This window comes from Ovis aries, chromosome 2, assembly GCF_016772045.2.
Source record: "Ovis aries strain OAR_USU_Benz2616 breed Rambouillet chromosome 2, ARS-UI_Ramb_v3.0, whole genome shotgun sequence".
Classification (NCBI taxonomy): domain Eukaryota; kingdom Metazoa; phylum Chordata; class Mammalia; order Artiodactyla; family Bovidae; genus Ovis; species Ovis aries.
The window spans coordinates 83,336,032-83,356,581 of NC_056055.1; the positions used below are offsets into that span (position 1 = coordinate 83,336,032).

The following is a 20,550-nucleotide window of genomic DNA, read 5'->3' on the forward strand; positions in this document are numbered from 1 at the left end:
GGAGCCAGAGCGCCGGGCCGGCGGGATAGGTGCACCCGCCCGCGCGGTGGAGTGACCGGTTGCGGTTGCCGCCGCGGTCCCCACTGCGCGCCCGGGAGCCGCGATGGGAGCCGCCGAGGGCCCAAAGACCAGAAATCGCGCTTGGGGCGGGCGGAGACTCGCCGCGGCCACGTGCCCCCGGACGGCCGCTACCCAACACTAGCACCTGACGCACCTCGGCGCCGCCGCCCCCCCTGGCTGCCACCTTCCCAGCTTTGCCCAGGCCCTCCTCCTTCCACACCGTCCCCAGTCTCCTGAGTGACTGGAGAGGGGCCTTTCTTTAAAGATCGCCTTTATCCTCTTCCCTTCGAAAGGGCTGTCCTGCGGGCCTCTCTACCCCTCACACTGGATGGCCCCTGGTACCTTGCCTCAAATTATAGTACCCAGCATCATTATCCTCAGGAAACGTGTTACAAACGCGCCATTTCAGGCCTGCTGAATCAGTATCTGCATTTTAAGAAGGGTTACAAGTGATGCCTACACGTGCACCTTGAAGATTGGAAAGCACTGGACTCTAGTGAACGGTCTTGCCCACTTCAGACCCTCTGTGTAACGAGAGCCAAAGTTGCCCAAGACAGCCAAGATTTTTCTTTTTCCTGTCGGCAACCAAAAGTCGCAGTGAGACAAGCTTTACTTTGTGTTTGTCATCCAAAAGTTACTGGCTTTCCCATCCCTGCAACCTACGAAAAACACATTGATTCAACACTGCAAATAATCCACCTCTCAATCTCAATTCGTATCTTCGCCCAACACCAAAGATAAAACCTTTACTCTCTCCCTCACCTCTGCTGAACAGGTCTTTGGGAAGGTTAAAAAGTTTTCAGTATGCTAGATCCTTGTGCCTATCTTCCACAGGAGAAATAATGTGTGGAATGAGGGGCGGCGAAATTCTACTTGCTGAACTCTAAGGAGAAGGCAATGCACCCCACTCCAGTACTCTTGCCTGGAAAATCCCGTGGACAGAGGAGCATGGTGGGCTGCAGTCCATGGGGTCGCTGAGAGTTGAACACGGCTCAGTGACTTCACTTTCACTTTTCACTTTCATGCATTGGAGAGGGAAATGGCAACCCACTCCAGTGTTCTTGCCTGGAGAATCCCAGGGAAGGCGGAGCCTGGTGGGCTGCCATCTATGGGGTCGCAGAGAGTCAGACAGGACTGAAGCAACTTAGCAGTAGCAGCAGCAGCTGAACTCTACAGAATGGCATGGAACGCTCTTCACAAACTGGTCCCTACCTATCCCTCCAGTCTTATCTCTACCTATCTTGCTTCTGAATCTACCCTTTCTAAAAGGCCCTCCATCTTCCTCTCATGATCTTAATTCTATCCAGACCGGGGACTCAGCTCAAATCCTGCCAGCCCAGAGTTCCTCTCTCTCAATATCACACACATTGTAGTTTAGTTTGGACCCTTATGTTACCTTGTTTTGCTAGGTATTTTCAAACGTGTTATGTCCTGGTTTCTGAATTAGTAACAAATATAAGACCCTGCAATCTTAAAGTCTTACATTGGTGGTTATCAGAGTGTGGTTCCCACACCAGCAGCATCAGAATCACCTAAGAACTTATGAGAAATTCATGTTCTCCAGCTATACCCAGACATACTGACATAGAAACTTTGGGGGAGAAGCCCAACAATCGGTGTTTTAATAGATCTGGGAAAGACTAGAGATCTCTTCAAGAAAATTAGAGATACCAAGGAAACATTTCATGCAAAGATGGGCTCGATAAAGGACAGAAATGGTATGGACCTAAGAGAAGCAGGTATTAAGAGGTGGCAAGAATACACAGAAGAACTGTACAAAAAAGATCTTCATGGTCAAGATAATCATGATGGTGTGATCACTCACCTAGAGCCAGACATCCTGGAATGTGAAGTCAAGTGGGCCTTAGAAAGGATCACTACGAACAAAGCTAGTGGAGGTGATGAAATTCCGGTGGAGCTGTTTCAAATCCTGAAAGATGATGCTGTGAAAGTGCTGCACTCAATATGCCAGCAAATTTGGAAAACTCAGCAGTGGCCACAGCACTGGAAAAGAACAGATTTCATTCCAATCCCAAAGAAAGGCAATGCCAAAGAATGCTCAAACTACCACACAATTGCACTCATCTCACACGCTAGTAAAGTAATGCTCAAAATTCTCCAAGCCAGGCTTCAGCAATACATGAACCATGAACTTCCAGATGTTCAAGCTGGTTTTAGAAAAGGCAGAGGAACCAGAGATCAGATTGTCAACATCCGCTGGATCATGGCAAAAGCAAGAGAGTTCCAAAAAAACATCTATTTCTGCTTTATTGACTATGCCAAAGCCTTTGACTGTGTGAATCACAATAAACTGTGGAAAATTCTGAAAGAGATGGGAATATCAGACCACCTGACCTGCCTCTTGTGAAATCTGTATGCAGGTCAGGAAGCAACAGTTAGAACTGGACATGGAACAACAAACTGGTTCCAAATAGGAAAAGGAGCACGTCAAGGCTGCATATTGTCACCCTGCTTATTTAACTTCTATGCAGAGTACATCATTAGAAATGCTCAGCTGGAAGAAGCACAAGCTGGACTCAAGATTGCCAGGAGAAATATCAATAACCTCAGATATGCAGATGACCCCACCCTTATGGCAGAAAGTGAAGAGGAACTAAAAAGCCTCTTGATGAAAGTGAAAGAGGAGAGTGAAACAGGTGGCTTAAAACTGAACATTGAGAAAATGAAGATCATGGCATCTGGTCCTATCACTTCATGGAAAATAGATGGGGAGACAGTGGAAACAGTGTCAGACTTTATTTTGGGGGCTCCAAAATCACTGAAGATGGTGATTGCAGCCATGAAATTAAGACACTTACTCCTTGGAAGGAAAGTTATGACCAACCTAGATAGCATATTCAAAAGCAGAGACATCACTTTGCCAACAAAGGCCCATCTAGTCAAGGCTATGGTTTTTCCAGTGGTGATGTATGGAAGTGAGAGTTGGACTGTGAAGAAAGCTGAGCACCAAAGAATTGATACTTTTGAACTGTGGTGTTGGAGAAGGCTCTTGAGAATCTCTTGGACTGCAAGGAGATCCAACCAGTCCATTCTAAAGGAGATCAGTCCTTCATGTTCATTGGAAGGACTGATGCTAAAGCTGAAACTCCAATACTTTGGCCACCTCATGTGAAGAGTTAACTCACTGGAAAAGACCCTGATGCTGAGAGGGATTGGGGGCAGGAGAAGGGGACGACAGAAGATGAGATGGCTGGATGGCACCACCGACTCGATGGACATGAGTTTGAGTAAACTCTCGGAGTTGGTGATGGACAGGGAGGCCTGGCGTGCTGCAATTCATGGGGTGGCAGAGTCAGACACGACTGAGCAACTGAACTGAACTGAACTGAATGCATGCTCATTTTAAAAGGACTAAGTTGGAGTGCTACCCTGGTGGCTCATTGGTAAAGAATCTGCCTGGCAGTGCAGGAGACATGGGTTCAATCCCTCATCTGGAAGATCGCACATGCTGAGGAGCAACTAAGCCGCTGTGCCACAACTGTTGAGCCTGTGCTCCAGAGCCAAGAGCCACAGCTACTGAAACCTGCATGCCCTAGAGCCCATGCTCTGCAACAAGAGAAGCCACCACAATGAGAAGCCTGCACACCACAACTAGAGAGTAGCCCCTGCTTGCCACAACTGGAGAGAAGCCCATGCAGAAATGAAGACTCAGCACAACCAAAAATAAATAAGTAAATAAATAGAAAATTAATGAGTTGGGATATTACCTGTTAATCCCAAAGGAACTCATTGATAGGGGTTGATTTGGCTATATGCAAGGTTTTTTGCTTTTCAGATGGAGAACTAAGCTCCTTCATTCACAAATAGCTAGGTTTGAAGGTTGTCACACTTTTGCTTTTGGAAGAATTATCATTGTTTATCATAATGCTTTTGATGTAGTAGGATTTTTATAACTGGATTTGTTTGAAAAGAAAGAGGTCATAGTGATAGTCACTTTGAGGAAGAGGAAATATGTGACATTTTATCCCCCCTTAAACCCTGGTACTGAAGTGCATATTATTTGGCTGTCTCTTAGTGAAAGAGAATAATTTGTGGCAAATGATCTCAACAGGTACCAAAATGAGACTTAGTTGATGAGCATGTGAATGCGCATGACATGGGAATGTATTGCTATTCATGCATCTTTAAAATATTATTAGTCAAATCAGTTCCACAGAGAATTTTCTAAGGAAGGCAAGGAAGGAGATAAGTGGCAGGAAAAACATTCTCAAAATCATGAACTTTTTCTCTTTTTTTTGCATGGGCAGTTAAGAAGTATCATCAAGGACCTATCCCTTACACTGAAAGTCAGGTCATAATTTTATCATTCACGCTAAACATTGACTATATTGTGCTGCAACATATACACTTAGCAACCATGTTATATAGAGAGGATAGGAAGATATGGCATCATGTAATCTTTTTGAGGAGCTTTTCAACGTACTCTTAGAGAAGACATATGCCATGCACTATTTTTTTTTCCCTCCAGAATTCTTGTTTTCATGGTGCCTGTGACTGACTGAACCATGATTATTAATCAAACTAATATTTATCTGGGAATAGAAAAAAGTAGAAAGGACAAGTAGCACTGCTGCCACTGCCAATTTGGCTTCTCAACAAAGGCACAGTCAGGGCATTTATGTGGATAAACTCAGCCAACGACTGTGCTTCTGTGCCTTGACTGGGGAGGACAGAATTTCACTGCAATTTCCCAAAGTCAGAACAAGTGCAGCCCAGAGTTTAATCAGTACTGGCTAATAGCCCTTGGCAGCTTGGGATGGATAGCGTTCTCCACCTGCCCAGCTGGGTACCATGCCCTAAGCACCCACATTTGATGCACATTCATGATTTCTTGGTTGCTTATAGTCATCTCCCCCATCTGTTTGAATGGCAGAGTGCCCATTCCACAACAGTCTAATATTTGAATAGTTGTTCTTAACCTCTTTGGGGTTATGCATCTCTTTGAGCATCTGCAGAAAGTCATAGACTCTCTTCCTAACAAAATACACAAGTATATAAACTTGTACATACATGTTTTATACCTTTAGATTTATACCTAGAGTTTCCCAAAATGCTCTACCTTTCCATGTTCCCAGAGAACCACAATGAATTAATAAGTTTCACATTAAGAACTTTCCCTAGGAAATAGAGAGTAGGTAAAATAACTCTTTCCCCCCCAAAAAAATATTAATGATAACTCTAAAAAACATTGCATTCTTAGGAGACAGAAGAAAAGCAATGCTAACCAGAGGTATGGACAAGTTACTACGGGAAGCGCTAAAGAAGCAGCTAACAGTGTCAATGAGATGATTCGGGGTGGGTTCACAGAGAAAGTTCTTCCATCAGATAAGTGAGAGTAAGATTTTGATTAGACAGAGGCTCCCTCCAGGATGTGGAAAAGTGTAAGCAAAGGTATGGAGGTGTAGAAGTGCAAGGGTCCCTCTGCTAAGTCACTTCAGTTGTCTCCCACTCTATGCGACCCCATAGACGGCAGCCCACCAGGCTCCACTGTCCCTGGGATTCTCCAGGCAAGAATACTGGAGTGGGTTGCCATTTCTTTCTCCAATGCATGAAAGTGAAGAGTGAAAGTGAAGCTGCTCAGTTGTGTCAGCTCTTCGCAACCCCAAGGACTGCAGCCCACCAGGCTCCACCATTCCTGGGATTCTCCAGGCAAGAACACTGGAGTGGGTTGCCATTTCCTTCTCCAATGCGTGAAAGTGAAAAGTGAAAGTGAAGTCATTCAGTCGTGTCCAACTCTTAGCGACCCCATGGACTCCAGCCTTCCAGGCTCCTCCGTCCATGGGATTTTCCAGGCAAAAGTACTGGAGTGGGTTGCCATTGCTTTCTCTGGTGTGGCTCAAATGTAAAACACAGAGAAAGACAGAGAGGAGAATGGAAAGGTAGAAAAAAGCCCAATTATGGTGAGCTTCAAAGACAATGAGATTTCCAGTGAGTCATTAAGCTTTCAGAGTAGAGTAATAGACCTGCCAACAGGGTCCGTATAATCAAAGCTATGATTTTTCCAGTAGTCGTGTATGGATGTGAGAGTTGGACCATAAAGAAGGCTGGGTACCAAAGACTTGATGTTTTTGAACTGTGGTTTTGGAGAACACTCTTGAGAGTCCCTTGGACTGCAAAGAGATCAAACTAGTCAATCCTAAAGGAAATCAACCCTGAATATTCATTGGAAGGACTGATGCTGAAGCTGAAGCTCCAATCCTCTAGCCACCTGATGCGAAGAGCCGACTCATTGGAAAAGACCCTGATGCCGGGGAAGATAGAAGGCAGGAGGAGAAGGGAACGGCAGAGGGCGAGATGGTTGGACGGCATCACCAACTCAATGGACATGCGTTTGGGCAAACTCCAGGAGATGGCGAAGGGCAGGGAAGCCTGGCATGATGCAGTCCATGAGGTTACAAAGAGTTGGACACAATTGAGCAACTGAACAACAACAATAGACCTGCTGTACTCTGGAAAGACTTTTTGCGAGGGCAGTAGCATTATCAAAAGTTGTGGGGAGGTGTGGGGTTTTGGGAAAAGCTCTAAATATTCTAAAATGGAACCTATGAGAGAAGCCACATGCCTTTGCTTCAAGCTCTTAAGTTGCTTGGTGTTTGCTCTAGAAGTGCCTACAAATTTAAACCAAGATGAACTAAAATGCTTACAACTGTTTAGGTGGGGAAATGTATCCCAGTGAATGATCAGGTGAGTTTAGAGTCTACGATGCTGAAAGAGTTAAAATCTATTTGGAATTGAAAGAACGAAAATTAACTTGGATTGAAAAGAGGGAAAAAAAAAAAAAAAAAGCCCTGCCACTAATCAAGCTGGGAGGACAGACACAGATGAAGGCAGCTGCAATGTTAACAGAAAACACTATTTCTGCCAAGGTCATGCAGCAGTTAGAAATTACAATAATGCCACGTGCTCTTTTCATTTCTTACTAGGGATACCCAATTGCTCAGTGTTCTTGACACCTTCACTTGCTGACAACACCCAATTCCTAGTAAATTCCCTCTTTTTCAAATCGTACTGCAGAACAACCACCAGTGGGAAACTGACCCCTGCTTCCCTCAGACCATCTTCAGAGTCCATCAGTAAAAGCCCAGTTCACAAAGATGCTTACTTCCACCCACCAGCCTAGTGGCAGGCACTCCTCTGATGTGTTCTCCCTTTTCCAAGGCAACAAATCTGCTTTTGTTATGCTGCAGACTTGTTCCTGGTAGTTCTGGGCTGAGTAAGTTTTAAGAGCCCATTTGATAATGAAAGCCACATGTTGTCAGGACTCAACAGTCAAGATTCTTCAGGAAAGAGGTCTCCCTTTTTGTGTCAAAGACACAGCAAAATAGCTGTCATCCTCAGCAAGGAGACTCAGCAGTTTCCCACGTGGGTTCTTCCAACATGGGAGGAAGCGATGCTTTGGGCAGAGCCTGGCCTGAGCCTTTGGAGAAACATGGATTGAAGTAGAAGGCTTTTTATTGCTTTTAAAAAACTATTTTTGTGAGTGGTATTTCAGAAAACAGCTTATTCTAAGTAAACAGGATTAACAGAGTTCCAAGACAGAAATAAAATGGGCCTAGAAAGATGATGGCAAGTTCTGCCCTGATTCAATGCAAAGAACACATTAAAAATAGGGCAGTTTTGATGATGCTGACCTCTTTGCATGATGGAGAAAGACTGAGTGAGATGTTCTTTGAGAGATGTTATTGTGAAGAAAATAGCAAAAAGAGATGGAGAAAACTGACAAGACCATAAGAATAGAGAAGCGGAATACAAGTCAGAATCGGAAACTTGAACAAATTGAAGGGCAAGAGGACCAGGAAAATCAAGAGTCCAAATAGGAGGGCTATCTTTGCTAGAAAAGAAACAGTTGCTTAATTCTCAGTCAGAAGCAAAGAAGAGCCAAAGGATGACCAAGCGGGAAATTTTGATGGGGACAGGAGGCAAACTAAGGGTTAAAACGGAATGGCTTCCATCTTTGTGTAGAAACAAGAACAGGAGGTGCTGAAAGTGAAGTCACTCAGTTGTGTCCATCTCTTTGCAACCCCATGGACTATACAGTCCACGGAATTCTCCAGGCCAGAATACTGGAGTGAGTAGCCTTTCCCTTCTCCAGGGAATCTTCCCAACCCAGGGATCAAACCCAGGTCTCCCACATCGCAGGCGATTCTCTACCAGCTGAGCCACAAGGGAGCCAGGAGATGCTAGGCTCTCTGAAAAGATGAGAAAACATGAGACTGTTTAGCACCAGGAATGGTGACGAGGAGACCGAAAGGGACGGCCCATGTGGCTCATGTGGAGAGAATGCTGACTAGGAGAAGAACATCATCACTGAGTCCTTCAAAGAAAACCTAGGTGCCAGAGGTAATGAAAATAGTACTTTCGGCTGTTGTGCATAATCGTATTTATGGCTGTAAAACACTTTAGAGATTTAATTTTTGTTGGTTTCCAAGCCTACTAACTCAACAGACCTGCTTTGGGTTCATGAAATCTACATCTAATAGCTTAAAAAAAAAAAAAAAAGAGGACACCTGATATTTCACCTTTTGACACCTGCAAGGCCACAGCAGGGAGCCACAGCCTTCAGTGGTAAAAATATAGCTGACATGGGTGGAATAGCAGAGATGCCAGGGAAAATTCCATAGGCAATGCAGGTTTAGAGTGTTACAATGGAGAAGAGCATGAAGCAAGCAAATGCATAATTGAGGAATTCAGTGCAAGAGATGGTGAAAGATTAATGAACAGCTGGAATACACTGACCACATCTTCAGCTTATTAAATACCTGTGCTGCTTTGGAGAGCAACGCCTGCCACACTGATAGACATGCATACCATATGCACACACGTCTTTGTTCTTTGCTCTTTTAATCAAGCAGTAAGTTTCGTGTGGGCTTCCCTGGTGGCTCAGTGGTAAAGGATCTGCCCGTCAATGTAGATGAGGATTCGATCCCTGGGTCAGGAAGATTCCCCTGGAGAAGGAAATGGCAGCCCACTCCAATATTCTTCCCTGGAAAATTCCATGGGTACAGGAGCCTGGCAGGCTACAGTCCACAGGGTAACAAAAGAGTCAAACACAACTTAGCAACTAGACAATAACAAGAAAAAAATACTTTCCCTGTAACTGCATCACAAAAACAAAAAGTCTGCCCTAAATTCATACCTATTCTAGCAAGTGACTCCCTTATTCCCTTCACCTTTTCCCAGTCCACTTCTGCTGTTTGGGGAGAACCTAGAGATACGACCCTATAGAACCATATAGGCAACAACGAAATGGGTCAGCCTTAGGTTTAGAAAGTCCTGCACCCAGGATTCATCCTGTGGTCTGGATCTGTGAATACCAGCATTCTGAGAGACTCTTCCTGAAGCACTATGATCACCGTTGTGCTGTCATTCATTAACTGCCATGGACATCGCCAACTGTCATCATCAAAGTCTTTTACGGGCATGCTGTAGATATTAAAGGAGCATGTTAATATTATACCATGTGCAGCAACAGCTGATGCTATTTTTATGGAGGCAATATTAGAGAGTGTGCAGAAGTATCAAACTCTAACTCCCACCATCTCTGTTTCTTACAGCTCTCCTGAAGCCTGACGCGGGGCCACAATGTCAAGCAGCTTTAATCACAGCAAAGAATCATTCAACTGATCATTCCCACGGAAGCTGATCTTATGCCTTAAACCAGGTATGTAGTTAATGATTGTAGATGCCTTTCTCTACACTCATCACCCGACTTCTACTGTAAACCTGAAGGCAGAAGGATTTTCTTTGAAGTTTCCCAGGGCCAGAGAGAACATTTCTCCTTCCTTCTAGCTCAAGCCAGTATGTGGGAGTGTACCCTAAGTGTTGTATGACTGTCTGGCTTCTCTTAGGCCTTGTGTCAAGTGGAATGGGCCTTCTGGCCAGACATTATGTTTATATGTGCCCAGTTGTATCTGACCTTTTGCAACCCCATGGACTGTAGCTCACCAGGCTCCTCTGACCACAGAATTTTCCAGGCAAGAATACTGGAGTGGGTTGCCATTTCCTACTCCAGGGAATCTCTGTCCTGATTTGTGAAATCTACTCAGAGAAAACTCAAAACTTATTGGGGCTGTCTCATAAGTCCTGCTTGCTCCCCTGAGATCTCTTCCTGGAGCCTATCATAAAGTCTGAAATTTCCAGCTCTATACTTGAGAGAGAGAGAGCAAGATCCAGATGGTGACTGTTACACTGCAAATAACTCAATGACGTTTTGGAAATATTATTAATTTTCTTAGGGGTGATAATGATATTATCATCCTTAATTGCATAGGAAAATAACCTCATTCTTTGACGATGCACATTAGAGAATTAAAGGTGAAACGGCATGATATCTGCAATTTACTTTCGAATGGGCCTACAGTATAAAAATATGTAGTGAACATACATCTACACACAGTCACACAGATGGAAAGATAAAGTCAATACGGCAAACATAACAGTCACTTCAGCTGAAGTGGAGGCTGCGGAAGTCTTCTGGGATCTAAGTTTTTTCAACTACTTTGTATGTTTGAAAAATCTTCATGATAAAGAAGTGGAAAAAATTTCGATGCCAGAACATATCTCAAACCCAGTGAATCAGATGCCTTGGGTGTGGAGCCCAAAGAAAGCCTTGCTTGTGAGCACCTGAAGTAAGTTTGAGGCATGCTAAAATATGAGAGTTAATGAATTATAGGGCTAAATGCTAATAGAGGAGTACGTGTAATAGGTATATAAGAAAAAGAGGTAATGGTTTGCGGGAGAAAAAAAATTCAATTGAACACCTCTATTTCCTCTGGGCAAAAACTGAGCAAGGATACTGCTATTCATAAGCTGCCTGAAAATGAAATTTGAGGAACTTAGAGTTTTGGAGAACAACAAAACTGGAGGATCAAGAAGGACTGAGAGAACAGCATGATGTTCTAATTCAAGAAGAAACCTGAGCAAGTGTTCAGAATTCCTGTGACCAGAATTCTGCAGTAGCTCCCACCTACTCATTATCTGCCCTGGTGGAAAGATCACCAGCAGAGCTTTAAAAATATATTGACAATTGCCTGGTGTCCCCAACACCTACCTCTAATTATTGGAACAGAACTTCTGTATTTTAAATGCTCATGGACCATTCTAACACACAGCCAAGGTGAAGGAGTAGTTACCTGTCCACGAAATCGGAACTCTCTGGCTGGTAAATTCTGTATCCTCAAGGGCAGGAAGCTGTCATAGCCATCTTGGTACCCCGGCGGGTCAGCTCAGTGCCTGATGTTTAATTCATTCTGGATAGATGTTAACTGGATGAGCGACACAGATGAATGCACATGAATTAGGAGCCCTGGGCAACTGTAGACGATCTGAATATCTTAGAATCAAGGTGAGAGAGGGAAGGGAGCTCAAGGGTGAAGCAGAAAGGAGGAAAAGTAGACACAAAGAAAATTCCACCTGCTTGGAACTACTTTCCTTGGAGCTATGCCTGGACTCATAGTCACCTTTGCAGACGGCCAGGGGAATTAGGAGGCTTCCCAGGTGGCACTAGTGGTAAGGGACCTGCCTGCCAATGTAGGACACATAAGAGAAATGGGTTCAGTCCCTGGGTCAGGAAGATCCCCTTGTGGAGAGCATGGTAACCCACGCCAGTATTCTTGCCTGGAGAATCCCATGGACAGAGGAGCCTGACAGGCTACAGTCCATAGGGTTGCACAGAGCTGGACACGACTGAATTGACTTAGCACAGCCACGGCCATAGCACAGGGGAATGAGGGGCATGAAAACTCTTTTTTCAATCTCTGCACATGGAGGAGGCCCCTTCAGTGATAGTTTCACCCTGTGTTCTCATAGCCTTGAGAAGCTCCAGGACATTATTTTTTTTAATGTTCAAAGATTACTAAATCCAACGGATCCCAGGGCCCTTGATGGAGGCATCCTTTTAGTGTTTTATTTGAACAGCCGTAAGAGGTAAAATCTGTGCATTCATTTAAATTTTTACCTATTTCTTATCTGGGGTTTAGGCAGGATGCAGGTTCCCTTGATTACTGGAACCGTGACATAAAGAGGCATGTACTGGAAACTCTTATTCTTGGGATATTGAACATAAACAGGCGTGTCTCCCTTAGCTGGTAGACAAGAGGAAATTGTGACCATTTCCCTGAGAAACATTAACCCAAGTCCACACCCAGAGATGGGTCACTGGTTGTTTCTTTTGGAGGAAAGGACGAGGAATGAAACAAAACGGAGGGAGCATGGCAATAAAATGAAAATCTGAGCTCTCTCCCGGAAACGTGGGTGGATAACTAGGGCCTGGCTTTGGAAAACTCGTATTACAGGAAAGTCCATTCCTTTGCTTAAGGTATGATTAGTCACCCATTTCACCATTGCCAACTCCTGAAAGTGAACATTAAGCAAGGTGAAGAGGACCCACTGATGTATATTTAAAACTCCTCCTATGCTCTTGAACTGGAAACTTGACTTTCCCGAGATTTGCTCGGAAGAGGTTTGTGAACATGATTTCCAAGTTTTCTTCCAGCTCTTCTGGCCTCCATGCTTTCTCCCCATTCCAACTGACTGGCTCCACTGTTAACATTTTTGGCTCATGGAAATCTTGCAGAATCTCGGGAAAATTCTAGATGATCTCCCCTGAAGTGTGTCCATAACCACAACAGTTATGCACATTTCAGGGGGTCATGAGGCCCTCTGAATCTACTTTGTAAATCCATACAATCTAATCTCCTCAGAAATCTTCAAAAACTCCCCACAGTCTATCAAATACATTTTTAAGACTTGTTGTCTGCCATTCCAAGTTCCCCACCCTATGTACCCCACAGACCTTTTCAAGAGTAGTTCCCAAAATTCATTCACTTACCTTTACAAGTATTGAGTTTTTATTCCTTACAAAATATTAAAATTATACTTTGTAGGCATATGTGTATGTTCCTAAATATATGCAAATATATAAAAATCTCAAAATATGTAAATATATAATACTATTATAGTGAAAGTGAAGTCACTCAGTCATGTCCAACTCTTTGCGTCCCCGTGGACTGTAGCCTACCAAGCTCCTCCATCCATAGGATTCTCCAGGCAAGAATACTGGAGGGGGTTGCCATTTCCTTCTCCAGGGGATTTTCCCAACCCAGGAATCGAACCCAGGTTTCCCGCATTGGAGGCAGACGCTTTAACCTCTGAGCCACCAGGGAAGGCCAATACTATTATGTAAGAAATAAAAAGAAATATATCTAATAATATATTAAAATAATGTAATATATAAAACTTTAGAAATGGGAGACTAACAAAGATATATAATATACAGGACTTGCTCACAATTATTGCTTTATAATTTGCATATAGCATCTCTGCCACTATATTATAAGCTACAAGGTGGGAGAAAATGTGTTTTATCTATGTTTGCTTATCTGAGGGTCCTCAGAATAATGTCATGTATAGCATAAGTTATCAGTGAAAATTCAGAGAACACATAATATTCTTAATTAAGAATTAAACTGACAGGTTAAGGAGACTATACACACCAAAAAAATAAATTATCAAAGCTAAGTTAACCAATCCCTGTAGGGAATACTTAATGTCATACTTCCTAATAGAGATAAAATAGTATAGCAAAAACACCTTTAAAAACTGTTGTAAAAACAAGCTGGAATCCTGTATGGAGAAAGGAGTAACCATGGAGCAATTTATATAGAATATCATGTTTGTAGTAATTAAAAACTCAGCTTTATTGTCACACTCTCACAGGTTATTCAGTCTAACATAATTAACCTCGGCACACGTGTCTATTTTATTTTTTATCACTTATAACCATCTGATATTTTTCCTTTTCAGTTGATTCATTAATGAATTGATTGATTTTCAAGTTGCTTGTCTCCCTGCCCTAGAACATGACCTCTATAGGACCAGGGGCCTTGTCTGACTTGTTTCCTTGCTGTGGACACAGCTATAGACTTACAGCTCTATCGTGCACAGAACTGGTGGACAAATAAATACTTGCTGAGTAAAGGAACATATACACAAAAATAGTATGCATTATTTATGGATGTGTATGTACCTTTACAAAAATATGAAAGGTATTGGAAGTGTAAACAAGACTGGGATAAGTACTGAGTGCTCAGGGACTTGGGGGATGCATCAGCACGGTAGTTAGAGAAGACGTATATGTGAAGTGGTTCATACTTTTAAGAAAATAGACAAGAAGCACAAGACAACGAAATGTTAAGTATTCTGGTAGTGGGAAATTGAGGGTCTGTTGTATTGCTTTTTGTACTTTTTCTATGTCCTTTAAATGTCTCAAAAAAAATTTTTTTTTTAAAGTCTGAATAGAGAAGAGTGAATTTATCCTAGCTTTATAGGATCTAAAGCTCTCTGCTCTCTGATGTGCTGTTACCTAAACCTGATCATCACAGTAATTCTGAATTATTACCAGCCTTATTTTATACAGGAGGAAAATGAGACCAAAATTGAGGAAGGGGGCTTGCCATGACCACCTCTTAAGTCAAGGCAATGCTTGGCTGAGAACCTAAGCTAGGGATGATTTCTCTTTCAAGAGATAACATCACTGTCCTTCAAACATAAGACCTAGACCAGAGGTAAAAAGAAATTAGCTTTGAGAGCTATAGGCAAGAGACCTAGAGGAGTTAAATCTAAATTGACAAACAGTAAACAGGCAAACATTTTAATACAAGTAGAAAATATGCCTCACGTGATCTTAGTCAAGTTGCTTAAAATTTTTTGGCTTATTTTCCTCTCCTACAAAATAGGGTATTTACATACCTCATCCGATTCTTGTTAGCATTGTACTAGTTATGCATTTACACATGACTTAAATTATACAATTTATATAAAAGACTCAGGACAGTATCTGGCACTTAATAGATTGTTCAATATTTGTGTTTCCTCTGTTTCTTATGGTGCCATGTATTATGTCAAACAGTTAGAGAATGCCTTTTTTGTAAATAAAAATCATCGAATGTGGGCAATTTTGTGAGTTTCATGCTGTTACTCTTTGAATGTGACCTCTGCTACAACCATCAGCTATCTCATCTTGAATTCACACATGAACAAAGGACAGAGCAGAATTTGAATAAAACTGATGATTGGGGCTTGGGCTGGAGAGTCTATTTGCAAGGATAGATAAAAGGGATTTGCAAGTGTGTGAGGAGGAGAAAGATAGTCAATTGGCAGAGATAGGTTTACATAATCAGGGTGAGGCAATTGCAAACTAGACAGCTGCTCTATAGCTTTTGGCACCAAAATATATTGACCAGCTGGGATATCATTAATGCTTAACAGTTTTATCCTTATGACCATATCTTGGCCAATTAGGTTGTCTTTGACCACAGAAGGGTATAATATATTCTAATATAAATGTTGCATGTGTATCTCTGCAGCACATATTCTATTGCTTTGATGTGTTGTAGAGTATACACTAAATATAAATGCATTTGTTTCTTCAGAACACCAGGTTAGATGGTGTGACTAAAGAGGAATAGAATTAAAATAGACATTAATTTCTTTTTTAGAAAAATAACTATTATTCCAGGATATACATTCTTGGGTACACTGAAAGTAAAGGGATTCAAATAACATCACTTTTAAGATGAATTTTTAAAGAATGATTTTAGAAAAAGAAATATGGTTAAGGAAAGTCAGTTCTGCACTCTTTTCGTACAAATAAATACACACAGGAGAAATGACTGACAGACAGTGATTGAAGGACCTTAGCAGAAAGTGGTTTGCAGTGTTAAAAGAAACGCTTGGGCCAGTGTCGTTAGCCTATGAAGCCATTTTGGAAATACTCTTACTAGATAATCTTCCAATAGTGCCTTTAAATTATGGGAGAGGTAAAACAAATAAGGGCAAACTATAAGACAAATGAATGCTATAATATTTCCCAGAATGCATCATACATGAAAATTTAATACATTAAAATATTTGGAATCTTTTCAGAGTTTACAACTGTGGCATTTACAAAATAAAATTTGTAACAGAGTTTTTTTATGCAGTAGCACAAACACTGTCATACGAACACAGAACCATTACTAAACTACCTAAACCAAAATGCATGAGGAAAAGGATTTCACCTGTAAATCGTCTTTTAAATTTTAAATCATTTGCGGTTTATTTGACATCTATAGGAATTCCTTGGTTATTTGCATCAACATCTCTGGATTAAACTTTAAACCTGATATTGATCATATATTTTCCTTCCCTATAATTTAGGTACTAGTTTGTTTACCGATAATTGATTGTTCCTTATCCCTATGTAAACCACTAAAAGTAACATCTGTGTTCTTTCTTCAAAGCTAGAGACCTGACATTAAGGATTTTATATGGGAAGTATAAAAAGTAATGAGGCAACCAAACTCCTTCTACTTATGGACCTACTTAATCATCTGATAGAAGTCAAATAAAACATGGCCTGAGAGCAAAGACAGCTACAAAGATCAGGAATCTTCTCTACAAATACCACATAGATATGTATACATACATGCATACATATGTTGCTCAGTCACCCAGTCGTGTCCAACTCTTTGCAACCCCATGGACTGCAGCCTCCCTGTCCCTGACCATCTGCTGGAGTTTGCCCAAGTTCATGCCTGTTACATTGGTGATACCATCCAGCCACCTCATCCTCTGATGCCCTTTTTTCCTTCTGCCCTCAGTCTTCTCCAGCTTTCCCAAGGCTAACTGAATTCTGCCAAGAGAAACCACTGGTCATAACAAATACCCCTTTTCAACAACACAAGAGATGACTTTGCACATGGACATCACCAAATGGTCAATACCAAAATCAAATTGGTTACATTCTTTGTAGCTGAAGATGAAGAAGCTGTAAACAATCAGCAAAAACAAGACCTGGAGCTGACTGTGGCTCAGATGCATATGTATATATATGTATAAATATATACATATATTTGCTGATGCTTTGACAAGCTATTAAAGAAACCCATTTTATGGTCTAGTTTATTTCTTTTCCATCTTCAGATGGAGGCCTCTTACCAAAACTTGTAGAAAATAGATCATGTAATAATAGTAGCAGAAAGGAGCCTAGTAATCGTCTAGTTCACGTCCCTCCTTTATAGATGAAAAACTTGAAGAAAAAGCTTTTGCAGCTCGTTAACCTGCTATACCCAGTTAGTGGCAGAGTCCAGACTAGATCCCAAATGTGTACTGATGAATGGATGAATAAATATCATGACCTCTAACTCATTTTCACAACTATTTTGTAAACCATCTTTCTCTTAAAATATTATATACCCACTTAACATTTCAGACTGAGTAATCAGTAATTTTCCTGATAATAGTAAAATAGCTTTTCTTTTTTTTTTTTTTTTTATGTTGAAAATCCTGGGATAAAGGGATCTTGGACATGAAATTCTGCCCGAAAGCCAGCCTGTTCGGGGTAGCCATGCTGATGTTCTGTCTTCACCATGCACTGACATTCCTCCACCAGCATCACCACCTTGACCACCATGGCCAGGCTGGTGCAGTTGAGCTCTAAGTGCCTTGTGGTGAACTTGGCAGGCAGGCAGTGGGAGCAGAATGTGGGGGGGTGCTGCACAGCTTCAGGAGAAGGAAGGGACCCGCATTTTCCAAAGCAGAGGTTGTTCTGTACAACCACTTTCTCACAGTCTTCATGGGTGATAGTCTAAAAGGCAAACACATCTCCATTAAATTATCTTAAGTCATTTCTTTAACATACATGATGCAGACTATTACTTCTGAGGATGTTAGTTGCTCAGTCGTGTCCGACTCTGTAACCCCATGGTCTGTATGTAGCCCACCAGTCTCCTCTGTCCATGGAATTCTCCAGGCAAAATTCTGGAGTGGGTTGCCATTCCTTTCTCCAGGAGATCTTCCCATTCCAGGGAGTGAACCCGGTTCTCCTCTATTACAGGCAGATTCTTTACCATCTGCGCCACCATGGAGGCCCTCCCAAGCCTGAGGATAACTTAGACTAAAATTTAAAAATCTTTCCAATGTTGGATACATTTTAAATATCCAAGTGATAGTATCTTAAGAGCATAGAGCTACCTCAACTAAATTTCTTTTATTGGGTAAATGAATAAATTAACCTGTAGGAAACACCTAAGGTAATATGGAAACGTTTACTCTACACTTGAATGCCAAACTCTAAGTTTGATGTTACTGGTCTGAAAAATTCTAATGGTTCGTTTCTTGTCAATAATATGTCTAACCCTTCTACTCTTCACAGTGCATTGTGCATAATAATTCTCAATACATATTTGTTCAATAGCTCACAGAATAGATCAGAACATCAAGAGTTTAATTCTGTCCTATTTTGCAGTGTTTATAGTACATTCAAATTTATTAAATTTGCAGCACCTACACCTCTAAATCATGTTGTGTGACATCATCTCTGCCTCTCCCATAACCCCAGACACCTAGCTTTATGTGCCCTTCAAAATATATGAGCCAAACACCTTACTCTTAATTTGATTAGCAATAGAATTCAAAATAAGAGTTCAAAGGAAATTTGATTGCCCGGTTCTTAGGAGCAATTTTCTAATTATACATGGGCCAACAAAGCAGTCATTATTATTTGATCATTGACTTGTCATTGCTATGTATCCTTGCCTTTTCAGAATACTTAACTGCCTTGCACAGTCAATTACCTTATAATACTGCCTGCTTAATTGGGTAGCTTTACTGGACTGTAAAATTTTACTCTGCCCTGCATTGCTTTTGGTTCAGTATCTCTGTGTTTAAGGACCTGATGCAATTTCTCAATTTTAATCTAACATTTGGAGCATGGGCTTTGCCAGACTGACTGGAGGAAGCAGATAGTAGAATGCTCTCTGGTCTTAATAGTGTGGAATCAATCATCCTAACCACAAATCAGCCAAACAACATGAATTGGGAGACAGGCATTTCTAAGGGGAGGAAATGTGATTTCACATCAAGATTACTTTTTGAAAGCTTACGAGAAAATCTGTTGTATTAAATCATTTTTGCTATGGTAATGCTAGAAATAATCTGGCAACTTCTGCCTAACAACCTAGACATAGTTGATAGACCTATGAAGTAGCTGGGTGTGAAATACAGGGATTAAGACCATCATACATGCATGTTTGAGGAGGAGTCCAACGTATCCCACTTATCTGCAGATGGAACCCACCTGCTCATCCGTGTCTAATAGAGTGTAGAGATGCAGCTAGGGGAAGTTCTGGTGATCACTCTAAGTTCCCAGTTTCGTACCTGGAGGTACAATCAATTACTTCTCCAGATAAACCACACCAGTGTAAAAACAAATAAAACAAACAAACAAATAAAAAGCTTTGTGTGATCAATATGAATGATTTCTAACATTAGCAGTACCATCATACCATATTTGCAGCATTTACAAGGTTGGAAAGAAACTTAGGGAATATGAGCATACTTTGCCAAATCTCATGATGAAGGTCCAGGCACCAAATCTGGAAATTAGGTGAGACTCAGACTCCTGGCACATTTGTCCCCTGCTTTTTACCCATCCCAGCTGTCCACCCCCTCCTGAACATCTGGACCCCCGCCCCCACCCAGAACAAATACCTGGCTGAAGGGCACTGTCCTACAGGTCTCCTGATGTACTTCGTGGCTTTTGATAGGCAGGATGATCCCCTGAGAAGCTGGACTCATTCTGAACATGAAGTGGTGCCAGAATTTCTTGGCTTCTTCCCGGAGAGGAGATTTCTCCATTGGCATCCTATCCTTTTGCTGAGTGAGGCCCCAAGTCCTAGGGAAGATCTGCTCACTGACCAAGCCCTGGGATGGGTGCAGCTCTCTCTCGGGCTTCTTCCAGAATCTCCCAAACCTGGACAGCATCTTTTCTCTCTGCCTCTGGCCCTCCTCTGCAGGGCTGGCACCTATCAGGTGTGGCACGGCCACAAACAGATCTGGCCTCTCCTCTGCTTCCTCCTGAGTGCCCACGGAGAGCTCTCTGCGATTCCTTTCTAGGAGCATGAGAGAGACAGAACTCTGCCTCTGGCGACCATCACCGCGCTGTACAGCCTCCCCTAGAGGCAGGAGCACCAGCAGCTGAAGGAAGAGAAGAGGCATGCTGTCGGGCCCACTTCTTGCAGATTCACAGACTGTGAGGCCCAGAAAGAGGTTCACTCCCTGCAGGACTGTGACCAGGGAGACGCTATATATGGATACCTGCCTTGTGGGATGGGAAGGCAGGTGGTCAGTAGCCAGGCAGAGTAAACACATCTCTTGTTTGCTTGAATTATGGAGTGCTAATAGTGTTCTGCCTTCATTTTGGTTTTGTGTATTTTAGAATGCTCCAGTGAAAGCCGGGGACCCAGGGGGTAATTAGCTGACACTTTATCGTCTGAGATTTAAGGAGCAGTATTAGTGAAAACAACACGTCTTTGCCTGGATTTCCCATCACTGTTATTAGGGCCAGAGTAAGCTAACATCTGTGGTCCATCTGCTTTGTGCTGAGATAGAACTGACATGTTTTTAAGAGAGAGTTCAGTTGCTCAGTCA

General features: G+C 42.2%; 1 protein-coding gene across 1 annotated transcript; it reads right to left on the reverse strand.

Moving 5' to 3' along the window:
* Window positions 1-13,753: 13,753 nt before the first annotated feature.
* On the reverse strand, window positions 13,754-20,154 carry CER1 (cerberus 1, DAN family BMP antagonist). The gene is made up of 2 exons (XM_004005311.5): window positions 19,612-20,154; window positions 13,754-17,707 (listed from the first exon to the last, which is right to left on the reverse strand). The coding sequence occupies exons 1-2, from the start codon at window positions 20,116-20,118 to the stop codon at window positions 17,393-17,395; spliced, it is 822 nt and encodes a 273-aa protein (XP_004005360.5). The 5' UTR covers window positions 20,119-20,154; the 3' UTR covers window positions 13,754-17,392.
* Between the last annotated feature and the right edge of the window lie 396 nt (window positions 20,155-20,550).